Source organism: Triturus cristatus, chromosome 7 (genome assembly GCF_964204655.1).
Source record: "Triturus cristatus chromosome 7, aTriCri1.1, whole genome shotgun sequence".
In the NCBI taxonomy this organism is placed as follows: Eukaryota; Metazoa; Chordata; class Amphibia; order Caudata; family Salamandridae; genus Triturus; species Triturus cristatus.
In genome coordinates, this window is record NC_140590.1 from 1225013455 (window position 1) to 1225032811 (window position 19357).

At 48.1% G+C, this 19357-nt stretch overlaps 1 protein-coding gene across 2 annotated transcripts in view; it reads left to right on the forward strand.

Annotated features, from left to right (window-relative positions):
- LOC146811658 (serine protease 33-like) overlaps positions 1-19357 on the forward strand; it is a 275395-nt gene that overhangs the window by 86998 nt on the left and 169040 nt on the right. The window contains exon 2 of one of the 2 annotated variants that reach the window (XM_085618629.1): positions 209-371. In XM_085618629.1, coding sequence (XP_085474755.1) covers positions 209-371 — 163 coding nt within the window. Of the gene's footprint in view, positions 1-208; positions 372-17861; positions 17991-19357 lie in introns of those variants that run through there. The other variant, XM_085618630.1, reaches the window with a different exon arrangement.

Sequence of the window (19357 nt, forward strand, 5' to 3'; positions counted from 1 at the left end):
GTTACTCTTTCCACAGGTGGATGGGCAGAAATTCTTTGATTTTTTTTCCTGGTGACTTGAGTCTATGCTCTAATATGAAAAAAAACATAAAATAATTGTGTGTAATTGACCTATGATTCGCCTATTGTTTGTACACAGCAATGAACAACTATTGGTGTGCGTTCCGTTGCTCATGAAATGGTGAAATCCAACTTTTCTTTTTAACTAGTTTGTGGCGAAGCTGGTGTTTCGGATCGCATTGTTGGTGGGCAGAATGCGCAGGCCGGGGAGTGGCCTTGGCAGGTCAGCCTGCGGAAGAATGGAAACCATATCTGCGGAGGTTCAGTGATCAGCAACCAATGGGTATTATCTGCTGCCCATTGTTTTGAAAAGTAAGTACTGACTACAATGCTTAATTTATAGGTGCTGGGGCTCAAAGGTTTGCTTAGAAACTGTGCAATTGAAGATTGGGGTGTTGAATACCAAGGCTGAGTAGTCCTGATTCCATCTCAGGTCTCTTTCATCCAATACCAGATGCTCCCTGCTTCTTTATCTCACTCTTGCAGGTTCTTTGCCATTCCTGCTTTCACCCTTTATCCCTTTTTTCCATTTTCCCCTCCTCTGACTTTCCCCTGCGTGTGTTTTTCTCTCTTGCTCTGGATCAAAGTCAGTTGAGTAATAATAAGTGGTGGCGCCCAAAAGTAGAGCTGGAGGGTCCCTCCTGCAACAACAAGCTCAAATTAAGCACTGACTGACTACTTGGATCCGTGACCCATACCAAGTCATTGCCATACAGATTTACATGCACAAGAAATCCACAATGAGGCTGTGATGAGCAATGAAGACTCAGTTTAGACTTTCTGACTCAAAGGCTTCATGGAAAGGCATCTAGTAGCAAATGAAGTTAAAGAGGCTTTGTTTGACAAGTCAAGAGAGATATGGCTTTTCACAGTGCAAAGGGTTTGTAAGTCCAGCATAAAGGTTTGTTGTGGACTGGTAAAGTGAGCATCACTGTAGAGTGGGATACTGAAGAATGATAAGGGAGTGGTGTGGTTAATATGTTGGTGATAACGTTGGTAATGGGGTGCTGGAGTGACAATTAAAGTGTGGGAATGGTGAGATGGGTGGCAATGCATGAATACAACATGGCAGAGCAGTGACTGGAGTGTAGCGTAGTGTTCTTCTGGGATAATTTGCAGTACTAGGCTGTGGACTCATTGTGCAATGTTGAATATGTAAGTACCATTTTAAGGATGATGGCCAGCAGTAGGCTGGTAGTACGGTGGTGTCTGGTAGTAGCATTAGTTTGGTCTCCGAGGCGATGAGTGTGGTTATTGCTGGTTGTATAAAGGTGAAATGTGGTGCTACAGTGATGCTAGTTATTTGTGCAGTGGTCCACTGATATGTTGATGCTGTGCAGTAGTCATTTTGGTGATTTGGGGTATAGGGCCCTGGTGTCAGGAACCCAAGATTACAGATAGGTTTAATTGCGCATCGAAGACTCAAAGTTTGTACACCCCGAGCAATGGAAGGTTCATGGGTGGAGCTGACTCGGAATGGCGCCAGAAAAGTAGGGGTGGGCGGAACTTGCGTAATCGCGTTACGCAAATCTCCGCGAAACGGTAAAAAATCTCCGCGAACACGCAGAAATTCCGCGAACACGCGGAATTGCTTGTTCGCGATGCTTTTTCCTGTTCACAATTGCTGTTTGCGTGCTCGGGGAGAAATATCTCGCGAACATGCATTTTAAGAACGCGAACAAGCAAAAAAATTCGCGAAATCGCGGAAAGCAGAATTTTGGGCAATTTCGCGGTCTCCGCGGAACGTGAAATTACCCAAATTCCGCAAATTCCGCGAGCGGAACGGAATTTACCGCCCAGGCCTACAGAAAAGGCCACCAGAACTGAGTAGCTGTTAGCGTTCTAGTGTTTGGCAGAGAACGCGCTGGAATCCTAGGTGAGGCTCGCGCTGCCTAGGAACTGCGCACTTCACCAAGAATTCTAGAGAGTCAGGTGCACATTCCAGTGCGCGCTGACTAAAAGTGTTTTAGTTCTCGCTCGAAGGCTTTTCAGAATCTACCCTGAAGAGTTTTCGGAAGTCATAGATACAAGTTCGAAATCTGAGTTCCAAGAAGTAAAGTGACTTTTGAGGAGAACAGCAATCTTAGTTGTGGAGATTTCGCACCGAGTCGTCAGGGAGAGAAAGCAGCGTCAACAGGAGCATCTGAAGAAAGAACAAGAGAAATGAAGCTAAGTTAACGAGTGTATATTTGTCACGTCAGAGAACTGAAGTAAATATTTGTCACGTCAGAGAACTGAAGTAAATTACCGAAAGCAATAGAGTCATAGAACTTACTGTGAAGGAAGTGGCTTTACTGTAATTCATCACAGAGGTATCGAATAGTAACGACAAGTCCTGAAAAAGTCGAGGAGAGAATTGCAATATAGATTAGAACTCTTGAGCAACTACAAACAATAGAATAAGATAAAAACATACTTACCACAGAAATAAGTCGTCGAACAATAGCTAAGTACTGAGAGTGAAATACCACCACGAAAAGAGGAGAAAGCATTAAACACACAGATGAATAATTACCAATAGGAAAAGACCTCAAACACAGTGTGCAAAAAGAAAAGGAAGCTGCGAATTAAGGCAGATACCAAGGAAGATAAGACATAGGAGTGTAAAAAGAAAAATAGGAAAATGAAGAATATAGTTAATGAAATAAAAGCACACACAGAAAAGAAATAGAAGAGAAGCAGCGTTCTGAAATTGGCATGGTTATCTCTTCAGCAAAAGAAGTCTGCTGGACGGACTCCTGAAGGAAGCCGCAGAACAGTCTCTTCTCTCTTTTGTTATTTTATCCACTTTCCCCCTTCCCCCTAGATAGCCACTCTAGAGACTTGTCACACTAAGCTCTGGATTGCTGTCGGGGTGGATTTGGGAACTAGCATCTCTGTTCCTGTGTAAGTTTTGAGTGCCGTAATTAGAGTCTGACAGAGTGAAGTGCCCACGTTGCATTTTACACCCGAACAGAGATGGCTGAGGGAATAGACGTACAAGGTTTAGGAACAATATTAGATACCATACAAAAAGAGTTAAGTGCAGTCCGAGAGGAAAACCAGAACCTCAGATTAGAAGTAGTTAATTCTAGAAAAGAAACCGCAGAATTGGCGCAAAGACTTAGACAACCTTTTGGTTCAGGGTCGGACGCTCAAGCTTCGTTGACAGAAGGGACTAATAGGATTACAACTCAGGTGATTCACTCCCTCTCACCTGTCATTCCATTAGCGGCACCCGAGCGTTTTAGTGGGGATCCGCAGAAGGCTCAAATATTCATTACGCAGTGCTCATTACATTTCATGTGCCGCCCTTCCATTTTTCCAGATGCTCAGTCTCGAGTGGCCTTTGTGTTGTCATACTTAAGTGGGGATGCAGCATCCTGGTCTTTGCCTCTGATTTCAAAAGACGATCCCATATTGCGGAATTATGAGAACTTCAAAGAAGAGTTCCTTCGAATATTTGACAGAAGGCGGATATCCCAAGCCGTAGACAACGAACTACTCGACCTGAAACAGGGCAACCGCGATGTGGTCTCTTATTTGGCTCAATTTAATAAACTAGTGGTGGAAACCAACTGGCCTGAGAGTAAGAGAGCCGCGGTTTTTTATCGAGGTTTAAGAGATGAGCTAAAGGATGCATTGGCCGGAATACCCAATAGACCCACAGAAATCTCCGCGTTGGTGGATTTAGTGCTGGAAATCGATTTCCGTCATGGGGAAAGAAAAGGTGAAAAAAGGAAAGATTTCAAGTCAGTAATTCCACGATTTGATCGAGTAAGGTCGGAAGGAGGACGAAGCAATGAAGGTCAGCAGGGCATCGAACCAATGCAGATTGGTACAATACGGGGTCCTCTTTCCAAAGAAGAGAAGGAAAAGAGAAGAACCAACAACCTATGCATGTACTGTGGATCGGGAGGTCATTTTGTACGTGCGTGTCCGAAGAAACCCAAGGGAAGTTTCAAGCCGAAGGAAAACTAAAGGCACCATCTGTTGGAGGAGTTGAACAGGTGGATGCGATTTTCGATCAGACTCCAAAAGAACATAGGGTGGCCAATACTCTACAGTTTGCAGCGCCACATCTAACCTTATCCATGGAAATCAGGTTTCGACACGTGACGCTGAGGGAAGTCTCAGTGATGATCGACTCAGGAGCCACTGGAAACTTTTGCGATCTAAAGTTTGCGAGCAAGGTGGGAATCGAAGCCATCAAAAAGTTAAAAGCAGAGCCCGTTAGGGCAGTGGATGGAACCAACCTGTCCTCTGGTCCAATAGTCAGTCACACAGAATTAATTCATCTGATCTCGAATGACGGACATGAGGAGAAGATCCAGTTTAACTTAATCGATGCCCCTCAATTCCAGTTGATCCTTGGGCTTCCCTGGCTTACTGAACATAATCCAACAATCAACTGGAGTACCAGAGCCATTAAGATGGAATCAGATTATTGTTTGGGAAATTGTTTCAGGGACCAGCTGCAAGAGCAAGAGGTGAATCCTGCACATTCGTTGTGTCAGACGGGAGAATCAATTTGTGTAATTCATGTGCAAGACATACCAGAGGAATATCGAGATTTTGAAGACGTATTCAATGAAGTAGAGGCAGAACAATTACCACCCCACAGACCTTATGATTGTAAAATTGAGATCGAACCCGGTTCAAATCTACCTTGCAGCCATGTGTATGCCCTTACGGAAAAAGAACACCATCACCTAAAAGAGTATTTGGACAAGTATCTAGCAAACGGCTTCATTCGTCCCTCGCAGTCCCCAGTCTCCTCGCCCCTATTTTTTGTGCCAAAGAAAGAAGGAGATCTGAGGACTTGCATTGACTACAGAGCCATCAATAAGATTACAAAAAAGAACCGTTATCCATTGCCACTAATATCTGTTTTGCTAGATCAAGTGAAAGGAGCAACAATTTACACGAAGTTGGACCTGAGGGGAGCGTATCATCTGGTGAGAATGAAGGAGGGCGATGAGTGGAAGACAGCTTTCAGAACGAGGTTCGGCCTATTTGAATATCAGGTTATGCCCTATGGGCTGTGTAACGCTCCCGCAGCCTTTCAACACTTCATTAACGATGTATTGAAGGAATTCATCGACCAGTGTGCACTGGTGTACATTGATGACATCCTTATCTACTCTGAGAACAAGGATGAACATCAGGATCAGGTTAGAAGGGTCTTACAGAAGCTGAGAGAAAACAGACTGTTTGTAAAGCTAGAGAAGTGTGCCTTCAGTGTCTCTCAGGTTGAATTTTTGGGCTTCATAATTTCACCAACAGGCATTCTTATGGACCGCAAGAAGATCGAAGCGGTGATAAATTGGAAGTCACCCGAGAGCGTCAAAGAAGTACAAAGCTTTATTGGTTTTGCCAATTTTTACCGGAGATTCATCAGAGAATTTTCGCATAAGATTTTGCCACTCACCCGTCTATTGAAAAAAGGGGTCAAATTTGAATGGATAACTGAAGCTGAAGAAGCCTTCCAATCCCTAAAGAGAAGTTTTACGTCAGCCCCAATCCTACAACATGCAGAACAGACTGAACCATTTTATGTGGAGACCGATGCCTCTGATCAGGTGGTGGGAGGAATTTTGTCCCAACGAAGCAAGCAAACGGGGCAGCTGCATCCAGTCGCCTATAGGTCAAGAAAATTAACTCCGGCAGAAATAAACTATACCATCACAGAGAAGGAGCTATTGGCCATAAAAGACGCATTCAAAGATTGGAGACACCATTTAATGGGGGCACAGCATCAAGTCACAGTATATACAGACCATAGAAATTTAAAATTTCTAAAAACAGCCAGAACCTTAACACCAAGACAATTGCAATGGTCGCTGTACTTTGCTGATTACGATTTCGTCATTACTTATCGACCAGGGGCCCAGAACGGAAAAGCAGATGCCTTGTCTAGGATAGACACAGAAAATCAAAAGACACCTGTAGGAAATCAATCCATTATCCCAAGTGAGAAGATTATTGGAGCAATCACTTCAGTTGATCTTGAACAGGGTATCACTGACGCCATGGATGAAAAGACCTTGAAAGAGTGGGCGAAGGAGGAAGGAAGAGAGGTTCGTAATCAGTTGCCCTACTTCCAAGGAGCTCTGTACATTCCCACTAAAGAGTTGCAACAACAGATTATCAAGGAATGCCACGATGCAAAGTTGGCAGGACATAAGGGGGAGGCAAAGACCAGAGATCTGATCCAGCGACACTACTGGTGGCCTGAAATGTCGAAGAGTATTGAGCAATATGTTAAGACTTGTGAGATCTGTGCTCAGGGAAAATCCGAAAGGCAGGCCCCAAAAGGTTTACTTATGCCCTTACCCACTCCACCTTATCCTTGGCACACTGTTACATTAGACCTCATAACTGACTTACCCCTTAGTCAGGGCTACAATACAATCTTAGTAGTAGTAGATTCCCTTTCTAAAATGGCTCATTTTACAGCTTTAAAGGGAGTGCCAACAGCTAAGCAGTTGGCGACTCATTTTAGTGCTCAAATAGTGAAAATACATGGAATCCCTAAAATCGTGATCACAGATAGGGGTCCACAGTTCATTTCCCACTTTTGGAAATCTTTCATGGAAGGGTTGTGTACGGAAGTCCGTTATTCCACCAGTTACCTCCCAGAGACTGACGGTCAAACCGAGAGGGTGAACCAGGAACTTGAACAGTATCTGAGATTGTTTCTTTTGAAACAAGAAGGAAATTGGTCGGATTATTTGTGGGCAGCAGAGTTTGCCCATAATAATGCAAAGAATGTTTCCACTGGGTATTCCCCTTTCTTTATGAATTATGGAAGACATCCCAACTCGACCCTCAGGCAAACCGAGATCTCAGTTCCAGCGGTGGAGGAGATTGTAACACAGTTAGGTCAGGTACATAAGAGGGCAATTGAAAATCTTGAACTAGCTGAAGAAAAATATAAGAGTTATGCAGACAGAAAGAGACGAGTAGGCCCCTCATTGGAAATAGGAGACAAGGTTTGGTTAAGTACTAAGAATTTGAGATTGAAAGGTAATCGGAAGTTTCAACCGAGATTTATTGGTCCATATCTGGTAGAGGAGAAAATAAATCCGGTGACTTACCGAGTTCAATTGCCACCAAAGTTGAAGATACATCCAGTTTTCCACATATCCCTGTTGAAGAAGGCTCCAGAAGATCTGCGAAAAAACCTGCCTCCAAGGCCTCTTCAGCTAGAGACTGGTACTGAATTTGAAGTCAAGGAAATTCTAGACTCCAAAATACAAAAAGGGAAGTTATACTATTTGGTGGACTGGAAGGGTTATGGGCCTGAGGAAAGGTCTTGGGAACGAGAGGAAGATGTCCATGCTCCAAGACTAGTCAAGGCCTTACACCTACGATCACCAACTAAACCCCAGAGGAGAGAACCTACCTTGTTGGAGGGTACTGTCAGGAGCCCAAGATTACAGATAGGTTTAATTGCGCATCGAAGACTCAAAGTTTGTACACCCCGAGCAATGGAAGGTTTATGGGTGGAGCTGACTCGGAAATGGCGCCAGAAAACCCCACCAGAACTGAGTAGCTGTTAGTGTTCTAGTGTTTGGCAGAGAACGCGCTGGAATCCTAGGTGAGGCTCGCGCTGCCTAGGAACTGCGCACTTCACCAAGAATTCTAGAGAATCAGGTGCACATTCCAGTGCGCACTGACTAAAAGTGTTTTAGTTCTCGCTCGAAGGCTTTTCAGAATCTACCCTGAAGAGTTTTCGAAAGTCATAGATACAAGTTCGAAATCTGAGTTCCAAGAAGTAAAGTGACTTTTGAGGAGAACAGCAATCTTAGTTGTGGAGATTTCGCACCGAGTCGTCAGGGAGAGGAAGCAGCGTCAACAGGAGCATCTGAAGAAAGAACAAGAGAAATGAAGCTAAGTTAACAAGTGTATATTTGTCACGTCAGAGAACTGAAGTAAATATTTGTCACGTCAGAAAACTGAAGTAAATTACCGAAAGCAGGGGGAGGAGCCTAGCGCGCAACCAAGATGGCCGCGTAGGTGCGAGGCTCCCGAGGACCTCCGCGACCTCCTGAATTAATCCTGGCGATATCCTGTCCTTGTTGAGGGGACTGTGTTGGGGAACCCGAGCTGAGGCGCCACCCGTTTTTTGGGCTCGAATCGGACCCCGAACACCGGTGGGAGCATCGATCGAAGGTTGCGGCCTTCTCCTCGCCGGCCCCCCGGATTGGAGTAGTGGGGCGATCCGGGGACAAAGTGAATAACAGCGGCGAGCGGGGCTGGGCGACTCCCGTACCCCGCACTTTCACTTTCGCTTTTGCGCCCTCCTTGCTCTCAAGCGGGGTCGGGCTGCGGAGCGGGGTGCGGTGGTGTGGTCTTGTCAAGGTGCCCGGCTGACCCGCCGGTGGTGGGTTGACCCGCGGCTCGGTGGTCGCCCCCGCCCCCCCCCTGACACCCGTGATTTGGTATAGCGGCCCGTTTGGAGATCTTGGCACGACGGTGGAAGAGCCAGCATGTCCACCAAGCAAGATGGCGACCGGGCGAAGGTGAAGACAACCCGCCGTGGCACGGCGCACCAGGCTAACAGTATGGACCGCTACACGCTCCAGAAGGGTTCTCCGGAGACATCGCGGTCATCCCCGGTGGGCCCGACGGAGGCATCTGCTCATCCTGTGGACCTGACCCTCCGGGACGTCATGGGCGCCATCGCAGAGATGAAGGCCTCAGTGGACCAGCGCTTCGACACCTTGGCGCAAAAAATTGACTCGGTCCTGGTGGATGTGAGCCTTGTGAGGGCAGACTTGTCCAAAACAAACGACCGAGTCGACTCCCTGGCCCACACCACAACGAGCCTCACGACGGACGTGGTGGCCCTCCAGAAGGAGGTGCGCCGGCTTGGGCAGGCGAGCGCCCTGATGGACCGGCGACTGGAGGATTCCGAGGGTCGGGCCCGGAGGAATAATGTCCGTATTATTGGTGTGCCGGAGGGACGAGAGGCGGAGGCGGCGGATCTCTTCGTGGAAGAATTGATCCTGACCCATCTCCAGCCCCGGGGGCTGAGTAAGCTTTTTGCGGTGGAGCGTGCCCACCGGGTCCCCGGGGGCCGCCCTAAGACCGGTGCCCCGCCGCGGCCTCTTATTGCCCGGATTTTTAATTTTCGGGACAGAGATGCCATCCTCCAGACCTCCAGGCAACAGGGACCGGTCAAGCTGGACAACATGGATGTACATTTCTACCCAGACTTTACTCCGGCGGTCCAGAAGCAGCGACAGAGCTTTCTTGGTGTTAAACGTCGCCTAAGGGACCTAAACCTCAAGTACTCAATGCTCTTTCCAGCTAAGCTGAGGGTGGAGGTGGATGGTCGTACGCACTTCTTCGACCGGCCCGAGGCGGCTGGGGACTGGTTGGACACTCTGCCTGGGGATCGGGGCCGGGGGGGTGGGGGGGGCGCGGCTGGCGAGGAGGGCCCGCCGGATCAGAATTGAGGGGTGACTGAATAGGCCTTGCTCTGGATGTTGTTCCTTCACCATATATTGATTGCGTATGTTCCCCTCCCATGGAGGTCGTGTGGGGTCTGCTGGGGGCTTCCCTCCTCCTCTGGGGGACTAGTTAGTACTTAGCTATGGGGCGACAGGCACACTGCACTTTGGGGGGGCTGTCTGGGCTCATGCAGGGGTACAGGGAGGGGGGAGTTCTGTTGGGACCGGGGGGTGGGGGGGGTGTGTTGTTTGTTAGTACCGCAAGGCAAATCCGCTACTGTGTTGTTGTTTTTAAGATGCTCGGTGGGGGGCGACCGATTGTTTTGACGTATGATGGGGGGTAGGGATTTGACTGTGTTGTCATGGAATGTTAACGGCCTGGGGGATAGGATTAAGCGTGGTGTGGTCCTGCAGTACTTAAAACATATTTCACCAGATGTTGTCTTCCTGCAGGAGACGCACCTTATTGGTAACACCTTTCATGCAATGAATCGGCGGGGATATCGTTTGGCGGCCCATTCCGGCTTCACTTCGGGCTCGCGGGGGGTGGGTATTATGATCAAGAACTCGCTCCCGTTGGAGATTGACGAGGTGCGCCATGATGAGAGGGGACGCTACACTGTTCTGGTGGGACGAATGGAGGGTAGAGTGTTTATCTTTGTGTCAGTGTACGTCCCGCCTGGGTTACAAGCCACCACATTTGCGGACCTGGGGCGCCTCCTTCTGGACCTTCCGAGTGGCCTGCTGGTGGTTGGAGGGGACTTTAATGCGGTAGCCTCTGGGTCTATGGATCGCCATCCCCCTAGGGACCTCCCCCGGGCACAGGCGTGGCTGCCCGGCCTTTTGGACACGCTGGGCCTGGTGGATTGCTGGCGATTAAAGCATCCCGTATTGCAACAGTACACCTTCCACTCGGGTGCCCATGGTAGCCTCTCGCGGCTTGATTACATCCTTGTCCCGGCGGCCTATGCAGGGAGGGTGGGGGAGGTGCACCATCTGGCGCGGGGTATCTCAGACCACTCCCCATTGTTGTTGCATTTCGATGTCTTCCCGAGGGGGGATGGCAGGGTGGCCCCGATCAATGCATGGTATTTGCGCGACCCCACCATTCGTGCCGTTTGATCAAATCCTTACAGCGATATTTCGATGAGAATGTGGGGTCGGTCCCGTCGGCCATCTCCCTGTGGGAGGCTTTCAAGGTAGTCCTTAGAGGGGAGGCCCTCTCCTTTATTTCCCATGCCCGGCGGCGCGAGCGGGAGGAGGTGACCCGGGTAGAGGCCGAGATTGCAGAACTGGAGGGTGACCTGGGGAGCGGGGTAACAGATGCCAAGTTGCATGTTCTACACCTAAAGCAGGCGGCCTATCGGGCCCTCGTCACGGAGGCGGCCAGGGGCCTCAGTAGAGAGCGGCAGGGGCGATTGTATGATGTGGGCGACAAGGCTGGCAAATTGATTGCGTGGTTGGATAAGAGGGAGAGAGCGAGCCGCGTGGTGCCTTTGATTGAGAGTGTGGATGGTGCGTGTGTCACTGAGCCGGAAGCCATTGTCTCCTGCTTCGCGGATTATTTCCGCGAAGTCTACTCCCCGGTTTCTCCCTGCTCGGAGGAAGATTCCCAGGCCTTGCTTCGGGACATCGCACTGCCCTCCCTTACGGGGGAGGACAGGGATTCGCTGGACGCCCCTCCCACCTCGGACGAAATTGCCTTGGCTATTCGCTCGGTTGCGTCCGGCAAGGCCATGGGCCCCAATGGTATTCCCATTGAGCTATACAAGCTACGCCCGGATGTGTTGGCGCCCCACCTGCGCGCGATGTTCCTGGCGGCCCACTCGCAGGGTTCCCTCCCGCCGGACCAGCGTCTGGCCACAATTGTGGTGATCCACAAGGAGGGGAAGCCCCGTGAACGGGTCACATCCTATAGGCCGATTTCGCTCTTGAACGCGGAGCCCAAAATCCTCGCCAAGGTGTTGGCCAACCGGTTGGTTGGCGTGGTGGGCGATTTGGTCCACCAAGACCAATCGGGCTTTATACCACACCGCAACACGGCGCTCAATCTGCGGCGCTTACACGGGGTGCTCGCGCGTGTCCCATTTGTGCGGGAGCCGGCCATCTTGGCGTCCTTGGACGCCACTATGGCGTTTGATACGCTTGAATGGCCATACATCTGGGCGATGCTGGCGAAGTTTGGGTTTGGCCCGGGTTTCATTAGCTGGGTCAAATTGCTATATTCGGGCCCATTGGCGCAGGTGGTGGTGAATGGGCGAGTCTCGGCCCCATTCGCGCTGGGGCGGGGCACGCGACAGGGTTGCCCCCTGTCGCCTCTCCTGTTTGCCCTGGCCCTGGAGCCCCTGGCGGAGTGGCTGCGGTGGCACCCTTCTATCCGTGGTCTCCGCTGGACCCCCGAGCATGAGGACCGCGTGTCCCTCTACGCTGACGATATCCTTCTGTACCTCGTCTCCCCGCGTAAATCACTGATCGTCCTGGTTGATGTGTTGCGCTCATTCGGTCGCAACTCAGGACTTGTCATCAACTGGGCGAAATCCTGTGTATACGTACTTTCCGGGGAGGCTCCGGCCTTGCCACGGGACTGTCCGATCCAGATTGCCTCCCAGGGGTTTCGGTACCTGGGTATATATATCACTCTCGACCCGGAGGCCCGCTATGAGCGGAATTTGCTGCCCCCCCTCCAGCGCCTAAAGGAGGACGTGGTGCGCTGGCGGCGTCTGCCGCTTTCGCCGCTCGGCCGAGCGGCCTTGTTTAAAATGATGTCCTTGCCGCGCTTCCTTTACGCCCTCCAGAATACTATGGACTTGGTTCCGGCACGCTATTTCCGTGAGGTGAAGGGCCTCCAGCGGTGCCTGTTCTGGGACGGGAGGCCGCGCATTGCTCTAGCTAAACTGACGCTCCCGTGGTACGATGGGGGGGTCGCCCTCCCGGACATCAAACGGTATTACTGGGCCTCCCAGCTAGCTGCAATTAATCATGGCCTTTACGGGCCCGCCTTGAACCTGGCATTTGAAATGGACAAGAGGCTCCTGCCCGGTGGCGATTACAATCGAGCGCTCTACTCTGGCGCGCCCGACTCCCGTCTGACGGGACCGACGCGTGTCATGGTGCGTGTCTGGCACGCGGCTAATGCAGCTATGGGATGGAAGGACCGTTTGACCCGGGCGTCACCGCTATATGCGTCTGAGAGGTTGGGCTCCCTGTGGACGTCGAAGGGCTTCGAGAAGTGGGACACGATCGGAATCAGCACGGTGGGAGATCTCTGGACGAGGGGGGGATTCAAAACGTTTGAGACGCTGCAGGCGGAGTTTCAGCTGCAGGGCAGTGAGTACTTTCGGTACCTACAAGTCCGCCATGCGCTGGGCTCCGTCTTCCCGGATGTCGCATCCATTCCGGAGTCTTCCCCCCTGGAGGACAGAGTGCTAGATGGCCATGTCCCGGACAGCACGATCTCCCTCATATACAAAAAACTGATCAACGATAGATCGTGCCTGCTGACTAGTCTCCGCGAGGCTTGGGTTGCCGACGCGCTGGAGCTGGACGACGAGGATTGGATTTCCGCGGTGGCCTCTCCGAAAGAGGTGGCCATCCCGGCTCGCCTTCGTTTCGTCCAGCTCAAGATCCTTCACCGGGTTTACGTGACGGGGCCAAGGCTTCTACGTATGGGTTTTGCTGGTGACGGAATGTGTAAGCGTGGCTGTGGTGCGTTGGCGACCTTCATGCATATACTGTGGGAGTGCCCGAAGGTGGAGCGATTCTGGCGTGGTGTGCATGAGGTTCTGCGAGTGGTCACGCGTGTCGTGCTGCTGCCTGAAGCGAGGAGATGCTTGCTGAATGTATGGGAACCAAATGACTATTCGGTCCCGCAGACGCGGTGGGTGACTCTGGGATACATGATAGCTAAGCGTGACATTGCTCAATTGTGGGGATCCCAGAGGCCCCCTGCGGTGTCGGCCTGGAAAGAGCATATGGATTGGTGTATGTTTCATGAAAAGGTGGTGTATGTGGCGAGAGGTAAGCCTGGGGCGTGGGTGAAACTCTGGGGCCCCTGGAACGCCTACCGCGGGGGTATTTGTGAGCCGCCACTGCTACCGGCTGCCTCGCCTGCTCCGTCTCCCTAGACGGCCCCCCTCCCTCGGCCGCGGGCGCGCGGTCCCCCAGTCCCTGATCTACTCCCATTCCCCTCTTCAGAGTTTTGCTGCTGGTCTGGATCCCCCACTTATGGAGCACGTGTTGTCATTTTGGATCGCGGGTTGCCTTGCGGGTGTGGTTTTTTGGTGTTGTTTTGCTTTAAGAAAATGGAACCGTACTGTGGGCATGGAGCTGTGTGGCCTGCACCTTTGATTACTCCTGTTTACTACTCTGTACTGCTGAGAGACTTTTACTGTATGTATGCAATATGCTTTTGACACTCTAGCGGCCGGCCGGGTGGTTGTAGGCCCATACCTGTAACTTTTACAAACTGCAATAAACGGTTTCAAAAAAAACAAAAAAAAAAAAAAAAAAATTACCGAAAGCAATAGAGTCATAGAACTTACTGTGAAGGAAGTGGCTTTACTGTAATTCATCACAGAGGTAATGAATAGTAACGACAAGTCCGGAAAAAGTCGAGGAGAGAATTGCAATATAGATTAGAATTCTTGAGCAACTACAAACAATAGAATAAGATAAAAACATACTTACCACAGAAATAAGTCGTCGAACAATAGCTAAGTACTGAGAGTGAAATACCACCACGAAAAGAGGAGAAAGCATTAAACACACAGATGAATAATTACCAATAGGAAAAGACCTCAAACACAGTGTGCAAAAAGAAAAGGAAGCTGTGAATTAAGGCAGATACCAAGGAAGATAAGACATAGGAGTGTAAAAAGAAAAAAAGGAAAACAAAGAATATAGTTAATGAAATAAAAGCACACACAGAAAAGAAATAGAAGAGAAGCAGAGTTCTGAAATTGGCATGGTTATCTCTTCAGCAAAAGAAGTCTGCTGGACGGACTCCTGAAGGAAGCCGCAGAACAGTCTCTTCTCTCTTTTGTTATTTTATCCACTTTCCCCCTTCCCCCTAGATAGCCACTCTAGAGACTTGTCACACTAAGCTCTGGATTGCTGTCGGGGTGGATTTGGGAACTAGCATCTCTGTTCCTGTGTAAGTTTTGAGTGCCGTAATTAGAGTCTGACACCTGGTCATGGATATTAGTAGTAGTGTTAGTGCTTGTGCAATGAATTGAGGTACTATGGAGTGGTTTTGGCACAAATGATAAATATCAGGGCCACAACATTGTGTTGTGTTCAATGGGAAGATGTAATGCTGTGGATTAGTAATGTGGAGGTGCAGTGATGCAGGGTGGCAGTGTAGTAGTGGTTTTATCATATATTAGCAGACATGGAAGTTTGGTGCACTGAGTGTGTAGTCCAATGCTAGGGAGCAGTTTTGTAATACTGAGGGTTTTAGTATAATAATGACTGGTTATGTTGTGGTGGTGAGTGACTTCAGGTGCTACATGTTATCACAGTGCGGGGTTGTGTTGTGTAACTGTAGTACAGTGCCAGGAGTGGTAGTTTGCCTCTCTTTGGGAACAGTTTAATAGTACGTGTGTTAATGTGGTAAGGGGGTGCTTGTGATTTGGGTGATCTATACATACTGCGCTGAGTGGTTTAACAGTAGTGCCTTAGTGCGTAGCAGGTCATTGGTGGGTGTTGGAAGTACAATGGTCTTAGTTGGAAAATATTTGGTAAAGAATGGCATTGATGCAAAGCCAGTGTACCAGTCCTATTTGGTTTTTCAAAATGACTGGCCCATGACATGGCTGCACATTGATATGGGTCAGTGAGCCTGACTCCCACATAGCTCAAGCAATGGACTGGATTTTTTTTTATTAGATGAGGTATCCAGTTCCATAAAGGTGCAATACACGGGACCAATGAAACACCAAACACACTTCACTGAAAAGCAGAGTTCTTCTGAAGTTCCTGTAGATGCATTAGGTCTGCAGGAATCCTAAAATCCCTCAGTCAGTCTTCAAAAAAGAAAAATATTTTTTTTACCTTTTTTACCTGATTGATTATATGATTTTTTTAGAAACATAAGACACAATTTTGTCTTCATCATGTGCATGTCCACTCTCCTAAAATATGCAATTCGGCCCCAGAGGTTGGGGTCTCCAGGGCCTCTAAAAGTTTGGGGAGAGGGACCATGTGTCCCCATCCCTGATAATGTATTTGTTTACCCTGGGGAGATGGAGAGCTCGGAGCTAATAATGCCTTTGAGAGAGGGGCTGCGCACAATCCCTCCCCATTTTAAAAACGTCCCTGGGCCAATAGTGGTTTGGGAAGGAGGTTGCTCAACCTCCTCTCGTGGCAGGGAGTTGGTTGCTCACAGGGCATTGGATTCAGAGACTGGACTGCCTGGCTGCAGATCAAGACCTGAGGACAAACCTATGCCATACTCTGTCGAAGGCCTTGCATGGAGTGTGGTTGCTTGACTGTGCGGGGTTGGCCGCACGATCTGACAGCAGGCCATGTTGTGCAAAGTGAACCATGGGCGACGGTGGTTGGCTTTATGTATGGTAATAAAATATTAGTTCACAATAAAAAAGCTAGACATTCACTGAAACAAAACAAAGGTTAAAGTGGAATTATAGTTAGGTGTGATAAAAAGATCTGATTTTGTTGAAGAAAATCTCAGAAATACACTGAAAAAGACAAAGGTTAAAGTAACATTATAGTTTGGTGAATATATCAGTGCCAACATATTTTGAACTCAAAAAACACAGAAATTCACTATGTATAATTAGCAGAGCTGACTATAACTTTTGCCTCCGCCATGCACTGAATTTAAACCCACATATTACAACACTCATGTATGTTCTATGGCATCACTATTGACATCTCTAATTACGTCATTGATGACATCACTAATTACATTATTCAGGGTACTTTTGTACACATTACTCTATAAATGAGTATGGCATTTGCGGTCTAATAGTAAGTTCAAAATAGCTCAGAATATTATGAAGCATCATTAATGAAATCTCACATACAATGCCCTTAGGTGAAGCAAGCTTGTGGTATGTGCAATATTGACCCTATATCATATTCTTCATGGGTAGCCAAGTTCATATTAATGATCAACCACAGATCGCTGGGTAACCCCTACTGCACACAGTGTTTCATCTTTATACAACTGTTCATAGAACGCAAACTTCTCCCAGACACTCAAGTCCTGTTACATAAATAATGCCGGACTATGGACAGCTGTTAAACTGTATCAAACCCTTCACAGTTATTGAACCACCTGTGAGTAATGAATTGGACATGAGTAGAAAAGTGGGTACTATAAGCAGTGTGAACCTTATACAGAGAGTTTACCCTATACTACTATCTTTGTAGACAGACAAACTCTCATGAGAAATATATTACATGTTGTTAACAGTATCTGATAAGAAGAATGTCCACTCTATGAAAAACCTCTCCAAAAAGTTCACTTTAAACACCCAATTCCTAAAGGTGCTCAACGTCACACTACCCACACCCTTTGCACTCTGCTGCAAACATTATAGATAGATCAGCTGAAGTGGCTAATCAAGCACATGAACATGAGTAAGCGCCTGGTGCACACGGTCGTCTGTCCTATATAAAAATCATCATGTTGAGACAATTCCATTAAAATACTCAAGGGTGTTTACAGTACTTAAGGCCTGATTTACATATTGGCAGGACTAGTCTCGCTGTTGCGTTTTTGGCGATCTTTCTGCCCAATTTAGATTTTGGCAGGGCACTGGAGGGAAGACTGGCGCAGTCCCGCCGACTCTACCAGTAGATGTCTCCCACATCAATGGAATCAAAGACTGTAGCGGCTGTTGGAGGTAGTCCTACTGAGATCCCCGCCATCCAGATTCCAAAATGCCTTTACATTGAGGCAACTGTGGCAGGGACACCTCCAAGCTCGGGCTGATGGATATGAAGATAAAGGGGTGAAAACTCACCTTTTTGGGGGGTCCCACCACTGATTTCATCTTCAATGCCATTGTCCGAGTCCTCGCTGTGCTGCTGCTACTTGCCCACAACGATCAGCCACCCCGTTGTCACCAGATTCTAAGGTAGGCTTTTGTGGTGGATGTGACTGTACAGTCAATGGTGTGTGCATGTTGTTGGTGTGCAATGCTGTATGTTAAAACAATGGCCAGCGCACATTACCTACATGTACAGATTGACATATGTACAACATATATGTGTATTGAGATGTAAATAAGTAGTACCTACCTGTCTCCATGCCAGAATAACCCCACTACATCAGAACTCCATCACCAGGACACCGCCAGCTCAATGGGAAGATCTAAATTGGCTTGGCACAAATCCGGCCAGTCTGATGGGAGTATTGCTAGCCAGCAAAGAAGACCACTGCCACTGCAGTCTCATGTCTATTGCCCCAACATCTGAAAATGGGGGATGGAGTACTTGGGAGTGCCACTGTGGCGGGACTCAGGTAAGACCGCCAAGATCTAAATCAGGCCCTTAGTATTCACTACATACAATCATTTCACTGTTACAAACTTTTTTTTCCAAACCAAATATCTTGTCTGCAAATCATCAACTGTCACTCAGTGTTAGTCTTGTATTTAACCCATTTACGGGTGTTCTAAAGGGTGGGCGGAGCTGCGTCGGCCAACGGTCGTGCGCAGCACGGCATGGAACAGGTTAAACATTCATAGCATATTCAATACCGCTACACACCTATGACCCATTAGGCACATAAACATTTTTAAGCCCTTACACCTATTAGCAGCAAAGAACTTTGGCAAAAAGTTAGGTACAGAACTAGGATGATACCTGGCACTGAGTCATCAGTAATGTCATCAATAACGTTGTTTGAGATGTCACGAGTGATATCATAAATGATGTCATAAAACATGTCAAGAGTGATATAATATGTGAGGTCATACGCAGTGCATTGTAGGAGCTCCACTAACTATACCTGGTGACTTTCTGTGTTCTATAAGTGCAAAACAATATGTTAGCACTCACATATTCATATAACTATAATGTCACTTTAACCTTTGTTCTTTTCAGGGAAAATATATAATATTCAATTCACTTAAAAAACAAAGATTACAGGGACATTAGAGTTAGGAAATAGAATTTAAAAAAACTTTAGATTAGAAATTCACTGCAAATAGCAAAGGTTACAGGGACGTTAAAGTTAGGCTCTGATTTCATTCACCATCACTGATGACATCATCCAGTGAGTGTAAGAGTGCTAAACAAACACATAGAATAAGCTACTACAAAAGTTATATTGGTATACTAGGTGTACTACTGATGAGTGATACTATTTGTAACATGTATTATGGGAGTGGCTGTGTGAATGTGTGTATCTGTGTGTAAGTGGGTATCTGAGTTGCTGAATGGCTATGTGAGTGGATGTATGAATAGCTGTATGGGTATATAGGTGGGTGTCTGAGTAGCTGTGTAGATGAGTGAGTGACTGTGTGAGGGGCTGTATTGGTGAGTGAGTGGGTGTGTCAGTAGCTGTATCAGTGAGTGACTGGGTGTGTGAGTAGCTATATCGGAGAATGAGTGGCTGTGTGAGTGACTATATGAGTGATGAGTGGGTATCTGAATGGCTGTATGAATGAGTGACTGTGTGTAAGTGACTGGGTGAGTGAGTGGCTGTTTGAGTTAGTTTCTGTGTGAGTAGCTGTACTGAAGAGTGAGTGTCTGTGTGAATGGTTGTATTGGTGAGTGAGCAGATGTGTAAGTGTTTGTATGGATGTGTGAGTGGGTACATACGTAATTGTGTGGGTGTGCAAGTAAGTGTGTGAGTAGTTGTATGGGTGAGTGAGTGGCTGTGTT